At 35.3% G+C, this 12,108-nt stretch overlaps 1 protein-coding gene across 3 annotated transcripts in view; it reads right to left on the bottom strand.

The window, feature by feature from the left end:
• Positions 1-12,108, bottom strand: part of LOC127851908 (death-inducer obliterator 1-like) — a 62,150-nt gene that overhangs the window by 25,623 nt on the left and 24,419 nt on the right. For all 3 annotated transcript variants that reach the window (XM_052385870.1, XM_052385869.1, XM_052385871.1), the window contains exons 8-12: positions 9,837-10,823; positions 9,322-9,417; positions 4,869-6,438; positions 4,504-4,615; positions 3,701-3,896 (exon numbers count right to left, since the gene is read on the bottom strand). In XM_052385870.1, coding sequence (XP_052241830.1) covers positions 3,701-3,896; positions 4,504-4,615; positions 4,869-6,438; positions 9,322-9,417; positions 9,837-10,823 — 2,961 coding nt within the window. The remainder of the gene's footprint in view (positions 1-3,700; positions 3,897-4,503; positions 4,616-4,868; positions 6,439-9,321; positions 9,418-9,836; positions 10,824-12,108) is intronic.

Below are 12,108 nucleotides of genomic sequence, written 5' to 3'. Positions count from 1 at the left end.
CGATTGAACTTTACCCCATATTTTAATTTATATTCCATGCCTAATTAAACAATATTGATAATATAAATTAAACAGACATGTTGCCAATAATGTCTTAAGCTATTAATACTCACTATTTTATACCTGTTCATGCAATTTGTAGGCCAATCTCTCAAAATTTTACAAATAAGTCAAAGTTGGTCAATTGGATTTTTCTGGTTGATTGAACTTATTTTCAATTCTAATGAATTTTGATGCTCAGATAATTCTGTGCTTGATTCAACAAGAACCTGTAAATTACTGTGTATGCGTTGTTCCTCATACCCCACTGTCCCCACAGTCTTCTAAAAGTCTTCTTGCCTATACAGGTTGGGGCAATCAAAACTGATAATAGGGCCTTAAATGGCACCTTTTGGACACAATCCTTACTTGTCATGTATTCTTGCATTGATTTCTTTAAATACTTTTTAAACAAAATAGTGAAAAAAACTTTAATTTTTATTGATATAAGAATAAACAAGGGACAAAATTGTCACAAAACCAGGTTTTCATTGTGAAAAAAAAATCTGATAAAGGGAGAAAACTCAAACTGAACTTTTGAAATGAACAAACAAAATTAACACCCTTTGTAAGTTTGTTTTTTAAAAAAATCTATTTTTAGTCGTGGCGACCTTGACATTGGAGATATTGACGTGATTCTTTCGTGCGACACACCGTCCCATGATGGTGAACAAATGTGCCAAATGATTTTAAAATCTCACAATGAATGACATAGTTATGGCCAGGACAAGCTCATTTATGGCCCTTTTTGACCTTTGAACTCAAAGTGTGACCTTGACCTTGGAGATATCGACGTAATTATTTCGGGCGACACACCTTCCAATGATGGTGAACAAATGTGCCAAATGATTTTAAAATCTGACAATGAACGACATAGTTATGGCCCGGACAAGCTTGTTCCGCCCGCCCGCCAGCCAGCCAACAGCCCGCCCCCATTCGCCAATCTAATAACCAGTTTTTTCCTTCAGAAAACCTGGTTAAAAACCTGGTTAAAAACATAATAAGAAATAATTATTAAAAGAAAAAAATAATTGAAAAGAAAGTAGACCCACAATTGGAAAACATTATTTGTTGGCAAATCAAGAACTTTGATTGTTTATTCATTTGAATACCAATTGAACTTTTTAATATGAAAGGGAAAAAAAACCTCTTAATACAGAAAAGAAACAAGTTAGAAGTAACTATTAAATTCATAGCAAGTACAATGTAATCTTCTTTTGTGTGAGTGATATGAAATAGCCTAAGGGCAGATTTGCTTAATTGTCAATATCAGAGACATAACACTGCATGCATTTTATTACCAACTAAGAGGCCAGATTTATAACCCTAGAATACACAAGAGTTTTGTTTGTCCATCTGCTTATCAAATAGATATATCAATATATAAGTGAAATGCTATTGTACCTACAATATTAATAATACTTTAGTAACGGATGTGATACACTGAGATAAAGATATTGCCTTATTCCTTATATATTTGAGGCTGTTTCCATAAATAATAAAGAAGTAACTTTTTACAGCTTTAAAGATTTTTTTTACAATAAATAACTCAGAAAAAAGTTTATCAATTACAGAATAATTATTGATTTAATATAAAATGGCTCCTTTGTAATGTTTAAATGCTACAATTTTCAATCGACCAGTATTGACCAGTAAAGACCAGTAAAGATCAGTAATGACCAGTATTGACCGTGGGTATTGACTGCCGGCCAGGTCAGTACTCAATTGACCTTTCAATATGCCAACCCTGATGAAATGACATACTTATTGCGTAATTTTCCCCATTTTTTTTCACGATTTATTATAAACGCGACTTATTTCACATGCACATGTACTGTTTATCGACATATTTGAATTGTCAGTTTATCACATTTTTCTTATTTCGTGTAATGTGCATTGTTTATAATCCATGCATGTACTTTTGACATTTAAGAATGTACAAAAGGCCATACAAATATCGCACAATTCATAAATAATCTGCAATATTTGTTTTCCAATTTAATTCACGTTAGGCATGGAGCTGTGTAAAGTATACATGTAAGATGGTAAAAATAGCACCACACTGGAATTCGGAACGTCCCATTTTGTACACGGGTATTATCCACTCATTTATCTGTTGTGTAATGGAATGTTTTCCATTCTTTCTGTATTTATATATTAAATTATTTTCTTGTACAATAAGGGCATTTACTATAGACAAATAAAACATTGTGCAAGTTTAAACATAATTATGTTTGTATGCAGAAATCTGCAAATGCAACGGAGTTTACCAACGGCTATTATTTGATAAACTGCTCCGGTTCATTTTAACAGCAGTAATGTACATAGAGTACATGACGTAGCATGTGACGAAGAAGAAAGTTTATTGAGTTCTCATTTGAATATAGTGATATGATGGCATAAGGGTCTTTATTTAAATATGCTAAAATAATTATTGAAGACCCTAGATGAAAAATCGTCAATTATTGAGTTAAATAGATTATTAGATGGATTTTAAAGGATAATTAAGGTAAGATACTAGTTCGAACGGGTTTTGGTTTTTGTTTGTACTTTTGTCATTCCCTGTTCTCTGGGAAATGATTTGAAAATGGGCACCATTGATGCATCGGATCACACACGGCATACCCATAACATTATATAAAAAACACGTTCTGCGCTTAAATTCGTCGTCCGAAGTCGGAAAACGTATTGCCCTGTATATTAAGTCAAATAAAGTGTCAGTCGCTGCAATTGTCTGTTTACTCGTCGAAATTGTCAAGGTCGTCGATGGTGTACATGTATAATGACATCAACATCATTTTGTCAGGAGCAATCGCCGCCATATAGGATTTTGATCATTTTCTTTCGAAAATAAAATGCATTATAGTAAAGTAAAATCTTCTTTTTGCAGTCGTAATGTGTTATAATTCGCATGCTGCGTGAAATTTAATCGAGGCATATGGTGATATTTTTACTCGTTTTACTGTTTGTGTGTGAATTTTTTAAAGACTATTTTGGCTTACCAAAACAAATACATTTATATCACTACGCAGGGTTACATTCGTTAGATTTTAAGCGCTTTTAAGAATGAATTAAAATTATTGTTAAGGTTATTAGATCTATTTATGTTAAATGTCACGTTGAAAAAAATCAAATGGGATAAATAGAATACTAGGATTAGCGTTGAATACAGAGAAGTTTATGTTGCTTGGCTCCAACACCGAAAGCGCTCGCCAAGGCTCGCGCTCCCGGCGTTCTAAGCCACGCAACATAAACTTCTTTGTATTCAACGCTAACCTAGTATTCTCTATATACAGTAATTCGCCAATAACCTACAGCAGGGCCCTTGCTTCCCTTCTCAATTGTCGCCTGATGCAAAAAAAAATAGACAAGTGGCTATAATATATTTCAATTTGTAAAAACAAGTGGAGAAAACTGATTTTCTATTTTTTCTTGCTTAACAAAGAACAAGAGGAAAAAAATAAACTGGTGAAAATGGTTGGCGAAACAAAATGTTAAACCAGTAAGAGCCCTGAAACAGCATTTACACATAATTTTAGACGAACTTTTGATTTCTCTAACAAGCTCTGTTAATATGCATGTTGGAAAAAAAGTTTACACAACACTAAAATAAAAGAGCCAAGGAATCTCAATGACTCCGAACTGTTTCACATGACATTACCTCCATTTCCATCTTTTCAAAGGATTCCTGGTCAGCCGCACTACCTACATCCGCCTTTTCGATTTCTGGTTTGCCCATGCACTGCGGGCAAACATATTCCTCGTTGTTTTTGGCCATCTCAGCCCCGCGGGCCTGCGTGATGCCAACACACTTCCCGTGGAACCACTCCTCGCACTTGTCACAGCAAATCATGAACCTGGTAATGAGGAGCAAGATTGATTCAGGTTGCTAGGGTTACAGGTTGTTCTTGTTACATGTTGCTATGGTCACATGACAGTATAGTTACATGTTGCAATGGTTACATGTTGCTATGGTTACATGATGCTACGGTAAAAGATAAGTTTATGTTGCAAGGCTTAATACAGTAATGAGATTTTCTATCCTTATTCAGAGTTGTGTTCTCCTCATTAAAGGGGCATGCTTTCTAATTTTAACCCACTCCCCCCACTATTTTCATTATTTTGACAATGGGGCCCTTTAAATTGGGAAAATCACATTGTTTTGACTAAATTTAATAACTTATTATTTTCTTTTATAAACAAGTACTATACAATTATGGCAAGAGTGTTATAATGATAAATTTTCTAACGATCAACTCATAAGCTGGATAAATAGAATAATTGAATGTTGCAATTTAAAAAAAATCATTTTAAGGTAACCTTCAATTGGTAATTTGGCAGTCATTTTCCCCAATTTTGCTGGTACCAGTACTTTTCCCAACTGGGCAAAAAACAAATTGCTGAAAGAACTAATAATATTTTCCCATCTGGCAACCTACAGTAAAAAAATAGTTCCCATCTTACCTCTGATTATGTGGCTGACGACAGATGCAGTATAACTGTGTCGGATCCTCAAAGTCTTCATCATCGTCATCAACTCTATCATCAGAATCCTCCTCCTCCTCCTCTTCATCATCTACAGCACAGTGGGTTCAAAAAATTACAGAACAGGGACCACTTTTTAAAACACAATGGATTCACTTTAAGCACAGTGATTTCCTCATAACATCACAGTTTCTTCCTTAATTACCTTATTATAACAATCTTTCCCCAAATCGGGAAAAATAGTGGAAAGTTTGTTTCTGGGGAAAAAAGAACGTCATATTTAGAGATAGAACAGGCATGTCTACTATGTTGTAGTAAATCAGACACAATATACGGATACATACCACTGCCTAGCTTTTCTTTCTTCAAGATCTCTGCAAGTCCCTTGGCCTTGTTTCGCTTGGACCTTCCACTTGGGGAGGCCTCGCTCTCTGACACCACAGCTTCCTTCTGCTTAGCAACTGCCTTAGGAGCTTTTGGATCATTGATTTTTAACCGCCTTTCAGTAAAGAAGTCCGCCATATTTAATGGTTTTGTCACCCTCTTTTCGGGTTGAACACTTTTTTCTTCCCTCTTAACCTCTGCTATTTCCACATCTTTTTCATCTTTTTTCATAGTTAATTTCTCATCTGAATCAACTTGCTTTTCCGCTTTGGTATCCATTTGTTCGGACTCTCTACTCTCAGCCTTTTCTGCAGTCACTGTTTCTTGTTTAACAGCCAACTCTGAAGTACTGCTGACTTCACTTTGTAATTCAAAAACTTCATCCATCTTTTCTACATCTACCATAATATCTCCAACAGAATCCACCTCCATTGTTTGCTCCTCAGTCTTAATAGCACTTGCTTCATGCTCAACTTTCAAATTGTCAGCAGTTTTGTTTTCACTCACTTGTTCTCCTTCTTTTGTAACACTCTTTTCTTCATGTTCATCTGCTTTTTTAACACTAATAATTGTTTCACCCTGTATCTGACCTGATAATTCTTTGACATTAATGACTTCCACACCAATTGAATCCTTTAACTTCGAACTTTCTACACTTACAACACTCTTACCCTTCTCAGCATCAGTAGTTTGAAACTTAACTTTTGTCTCTCTAACCTTTTGAAGCACTTTTTCAACTGGTTTCACTTCCTTCTTAGCAGTCACTTCTTTCTCCACTGCCGGTAAATTATCAGGCTTAAATAAATCCACCATAGATGAATCAATAGCCAAATCATCATTCTTCTTGGATTTCTTGCCTTTCACTTTACCACTCACAACCTTCTTCGCCATGTCTCCAGATTTAGTAGACACAGCACTAACCTCCTTTTTCTCCTCTTCCTTTGACTTTTCTCTCTTAAGCACTTTCTCGTTTTTTGATGACGATTCCCTATCCCTGCTTTCAGACTCTTTTCGACCCTGTTTGTCCCTATGTCTGTCTTTATCTTTTTCTCTATGAGAGGAAGTACCAGAGGGCCTACGATCTCGATCGTGCGAGTGTCTTCGATCATGACCGTGGGAATCCCTTCTGTGAGAATGGCTTCCTCTTCTGTCACTAGAAGTGGAGTTTTTATGTTCATGAGAATGTCTTCTATGCTTATCATGATGTTCACCAGCTTTGTCCAAACCACTTCCAGAATCTTTGTTCAGTACTGAACTTTCATGTTCAGCTTTTGAATCACTTACACTTTCTTTAATTGTTTTGACATCACTTACTATTTTCACACTATTTTCCATCTGTATAGCACTTTCAGATTCCTCTATTGTTTTACTTTGATTATCTTCCTGAGAAACTGCTTTAGAATCAACAGTGCCTCCAATTTTGTCATCTGGTTGGCCTGCACTATTGACCTCAGAATTAAGGTCCCCCGTCAGAGAGGCAAATATATTTTGATCACCTCTTGATGGACTTTGAGTTGTCTTCTCTGGTTCCTATAAGACGGAAAACAAACAATACTTTGTAAGTTCTACCTTTGCCCTTGAATTCTTTGAGCCATATTGTTCTGTCATAGGGAATAACAAAACACATTCATATTGAAATCCTCCCAGGGATGTTTCACTTACAAGGTGGGCACAAAATATGAAAGGAACCCAATCAACAAACCACCCACCCACCCAACAAAGACCCACATAACCATTGGTTGACTGACCATGCAACTTTAAATTAATTTCAACAAAACTGTTACTAAATCTGTGGATGATGGAGCCAATAGACTTTTTTTTAGTTTAAACAGTAATCAATAATGTATAAATTTTACAAAGTTTAGAGAAAATAAAATATCTAAAATTTGTGTACCTCTGCAGCATAATTCATTTATCTATAGTAAGTACCTGTTTATTTACATCTGTCTGAAGTTTTGACTAAGTGAGTACCTGCTTATTTACATCTGTCTGAAGTTTTGTCTTAGTAAGTACCTGCTTATTTATATCCTTCTGAAGTTTTGTCTAAGTGAGTACCTGCTTCTTTAAATCTGTCTGAAGTTTTGTCTTAGTGAGTAGCTGCTTATTTTCATATTTCTGAAGTTTTGTCTTAGTGAGAACCTGCTTATTTACATCTGTCTGAAGTTTTGTCTTAGTGAGTACCTGCTTATTTACATCTGTCTGAAGTTTTGTCTTAGTGAGTACATGTACCTGCTTATTTACATCTGTCTGAAGTTTTGTCTTAGTAAGAACCTGCTTATTTACATCTGCCTGAAGTTTTGTCTTAGTGAGAACCTGCTTTGTTACATCTGACTGAAGTTTTGTCTAAGTGAGTACATGCTTATTTACATCTGTCTGAAGTTTTGTCTTAGTGAGTAGCTGCTTATTTTCATTTTTCTGAAGTTTGTCTTAGTGAGTACCTGCTTATTTACATCTGTCTGAAGTTTTGTCTTAGTGAGTACCTGCTTATTTACACCTGTCTGAAGTTTTGTCTTAGTGAGTACCTGCTTATTTACATCTGTCTGAAGTTTTGTCTTAGTGAGTAGCTGCTTATTTTCATCTGTCTGAAGTTTTGTCTTAGTAAGTACCTGCTTATTTACATCTGTCTCAAGTTTTGTCTTAGTGAGTATCTGCTTATTTACATCTGTCTGAAGTTTTGTCTTAGTAAGTACCTGCTTATTTTCATCTGTCTGAAGTTTTGTCTTAGTAAGTATCGGCTTATTTTCATCTGTCTGAAGTTTTGTCTTAGTGACTACCTGCTTATTTACATCTGTCTGAAGTTTTGTCTTAGTGAGTACCTGCTTCTTTACATCTGTCTGAAGTTTTGTCTTAGTGAGTAGCTGCTTATTTTCATCTGTCTGAAGTTTTGTCTTAGTAAGTACCTGCTTATTTACATCTGTCTGAAGTTTTGTCTTAGTAAGTATCTGCTTATTTTCATCTGTCTGAAGTTTTGTCTTAGTGAGTATCTGCTAATTTACATCTGTCCGAAGTTTTGTCTTAGTAAGTATCGGCTTATTTTCATCTGTCTGAAATTTTGTCTTAGTGACTACCTGCTTATTTTCATCTGTCTGAAGTTTTGTCTTAGTGAGTACCTGCTTATTTACATCTGTCTGAAGTTTTGTCTTAGTGAGTACCTGCTTATTTACATCTGTCTGAAGTTTTGTCTTAGTGAGTACCTGCTTATTTACATCTGTCTGAAGTTTTGTCTTAGTGAGTATCTGCTTATTTTCATCTGTCTGAAGTTTTGTCTTAGTAAGTACCTGCTTATTTACATCTGTCTCAAGTTTTGTCTTAGTGAGTACCTGCTTATTTACATCTGTCTCAAGTTTTGTCTTAGTAAGTACCTGCTTATTTACATCTGTCTCAAGTTTTGTCTTAGTGAGTATCTGCTTATTTTCATCAGTCTGAAGTTTTGTCTTAGTGAGTATCTGCTTATTTACATCTGTCTGAAGTTTTGTCTTAGTAAGTATCTGCTTATTTTCATCTGTCTGAAGTTTTGTCTTAGTGAGTATCTGCTTATTTTCATCTGTCTCAAGTTTTGTCTTAGTAAGTACCTGCTTCTTTACATCTGTCTGAAGTTTTGTCTTAGTAAGTATCTGCTTATTTACATCTGTCTGAAGTTTTGTCTTAGTAAGTATCTGCTTATTTTCATCTGTCTGAAGTTTTGTCTTAGTGAGTATCTGCTTATTTTCATCTGTCTCAAGTTTTGTCTTAGTGAGTATCTGCTTATTTTCATCTGTCTCAAGTTTTGTCTTAGTAAGTACCTGCTTATTTTCATCTGTCTGAAGTTTTGTCTTAGTGAGTACCTGCTTCTTTACATCTGTCTGAAGTTTTGTCTTAGTAAGTATCTGTTTATTTACATCTGTCTGAAGTTTTGTCTTAGTGAGTACCTGCTTAGTAACATCTGTCTGAAGTTTTGTCTTAGTAAGTACCTGCTTATTTTAATCTGTCTGAAGTTTTGTCTTTATAAGTATCTGCTTATTTTCATCTGTCTGAAGTTTTGTCTTAGTAAGTACCTGCTTATTTACATCTGTCTGAAGTTTTGTCTTAGTTAGTACCTGTTTCTTTACATCTGTCTGAAGTTTTGTCTTAGTAAGTACCTGCTTATTTACATCTGTCTGAAGTTTTGTCTTAGTAAGTACCTGCTTATTTACATCTGTTTGAAATTTTGTCTTAGTGAGTACCTGCTTATTTTTATCTGTCTGAAGTTTTGTCTTAGGAAGTACCTTCCTTATTTTCATCTGTCTGAAGTTTTGTCTTAGTAAGTACCTGCTTATTTTTATCTGTCTGAAGTTCTGTCTTAGTAAGTACCTGCTTCTTTACATCTGTCTGAAGTTTTGTCTTATTAAGTACCTGCTTATTGACATCTGTTTGAAGTTTTGTCTTATTGAGTACCTGATTATTTTCATCTGTCTGCAGTTTTGTCTTTTTATCAGGTGAGAGGGCCTCTCCTTCCGCAATCTTCCGCTTTGCAGCTCGAGCAGTCATAATCTGTAGAAGGATTTACGCATGCAATATTTATATAGAAACAAAATCTACTCTTCGAGGGGATTAATTATCAACATGGAAAATTGTTTTATTTTGCATAAAACAAGTGTATTTGTTCACCATTTCGGGCATTGGTCAGGGCTTTTTATATATACAGAAAAATGTGTGAAATTGACCAAAAATGGGAAACTGATGTCTATGTTTTGGCTTATAATACGTTTAAATTGATTAAAAGCGATTTTAAATTTATATATTTAACTATGGTTCAAGTTTTAGAGCTGGATGGGAGATAAACGTTTACTTTTCTGTGAAACCTTGAGAGTTTTAGGCATTCATTTGGAAAAATAGATTCTATTTGAGATTGGGAATGGAGCCTAATTTCAGCCCCTAAATTTGACCCCCACAAAGACTGGTACTGTTACCTTTTTAGGTTCAGCTGTATCTGCCACATTCAGCATTTTTGCAGTTGTCTTGGAAATTTCAGATTTGTCCTTTTCACTCTCTGTAGCTTTGCCAACCAGATTTTTCTGACTATCTTTTGGTTCATCAGATTCAACGGCTATTCCTCTTTTGGGTGACACTTGAACCTGCTCCTTCTTATCACTTTTAATGGATTCTTCCTTTGGATCAGGCACACCTTTCTTAACTTTTCCCAACTTTTTCTTCGGTGATGTATCTGACTGGGTCACTTCTGTGTCTGTTCCACTTTTCTTCCCTTTAGTTTTACCTTGTTTCAATTTTGCCTTCTTCTTTTCAAGTAATTTGGCCTTCTTAGCTTCTTTAGCCTCTTTAAGTTTCTTTAATCTCTCTTTCTTTGTTAGTTTTTTTGTCTTCCCTCCTTTTGGAGACTTCTTGTTAGTTTCTTCCTCCGCTTCAGGTTCAGACTTATCACTGTCCTCTTTCTCATTTTTACTTTCCTTTTTATTTTTCTTCCCTTTCCCTTTCTTCTTCCCTTTACCTGACTTCTTCCCTTTCTTCCCTTTCTCTTCAGATTCATCATCACTTTCATCACTATTATTTACTCCTTTTTTCTTCTTTTTCTTCTTCCCTTTCTCCACTTCCTCATCAATCTCATCACTCTCATTTCCTTCTTTTTTCTTCCCCTTTTTCCCTTTCTTCTTCTTTTCTTTCTTTCCACTGTCACTTTCTGAATAATCACTGTCCTTTTCATACTTCCCCATTTTCTTTTTTTTCTTCTTCTCCTTCCCCTTGGGTGATTTTTTCTTTTTCTTCTCCACTTCCTCCTTTTCACTCTCAGACTCTTTATCCTCCTCCTGTTTTTCGTCTTCAGATACTTCTTCAGTTACGCTTTCCTCTCCTTCTTCTTGCGACGACTTCTGAATGACACCCTTCGGAGACTGAACTGGCCTGCCTCTTCCACGACCCCTACCTGGGGATTTCACCGGAGACTGAAACATTACATTTAATATAGTAAAACATCAATTAGTTTAGCCCCTATGGGGAACAGTACCTGTACGTCACCAATCGGGAATAAATAACGCAAAAACACTGAACTTGGGAAAATTAGTGTCATGATATCTTCAAATTGGGAATTATGGGTTTTGTTAATTGCTTGGTACTTTATTTCACAAACCCATCTAAATATTATTTTCAATACATTTTCTCTAAAATGTTCATTTGCGGTGCACATTTTATTTGTTCACTTGCATATAATGTGATTTTGGAAAAAATTAATACACATTTCCTTCCTTTTGGGAATTTATTGCACGTAAATTGGACATTTTGATAAAACAAGAGATGTGTTTGTCAATAACACAATGCCCCCTACTGCGCCGCTTTGATTAAAAAAAAATATATAATTTAGCAGGTACAGATAATTATCTCCCTTTTAAGCTTATAACTTCTCTTGGATTTGTTTTTTTGACCTATGACCTTGAAGGATGACCTTGACCTTTCACCGCTCAAAATGTGCAGCTTCATGAGATACACATGCATGCAAATATGAAGTTGCTATCTGAAGCGACATAGAAGTCATGAGCATTTTTCAAAACCTTAGTGCAAAGTGTGACGGAAAGACGGACAAAGGGACGGACAGTTCGATCAGTATATGCCCTTCTTCAGGAGCATAAAAACTTGATTGGGAAAGTGCTTTTACTGGTACTTTACAAAGAACGAAAAAAATTGTGTAAAGGGAAAGTGTTTTGGCTCTTATAATTTCTTCTTTGAAGCTGACTTTTTTCTTCTGTTTTTTTAATTTGTTTCGCTATTAATTTAGGCCTTACAAAGCCCAACCTTCAGATCTAATATTTCACAATACTTCCACTGTTTAATTAGATTATTTGTTAAGATATTTAACAAACGTTCAAAAAGCACTACTGTTTTACAGTACCATTTCATAACAGTGTATGGTTCTGAAAACAAAACAAAGAGAACAATTTGGTCAGGACTTGTTCTCCACTTTTTTGTAGCTTCTAATTATTAAGAGTTCAAGATTCAGAAAGCACTTCAGTTAACAAGAGCTGTCGCAAGACAATCTTGGGACAATCCTTGCGCTTTGTTACCCCCCCTGTTTACACATAGACGCCGTTTCTACTACGATCAAAGCATGGCCAAAAACGTGGCCGATTTAGACAAATCGCAGGAGAAACGTAGTGGAGTCTTCATAAGCGCAGTATGATCGCGCTATAGTCTTCATGATAGGAGAGCTCTACGCTCTCGCCACCCTTATTTTGA

This window comes from Dreissena polymorpha, chromosome 11, assembly GCF_020536995.1.
Source record: "Dreissena polymorpha isolate Duluth1 chromosome 11, UMN_Dpol_1.0, whole genome shotgun sequence".
Classification (NCBI taxonomy): Eukaryota; Metazoa; Mollusca; class Bivalvia; order Myida; family Dreissenidae; genus Dreissena; species Dreissena polymorpha.
The sequence above is the reverse complement of the archived record's forward strand: the minus strand, read 5'-3'. Positions and strand labels throughout refer to the sequence as shown.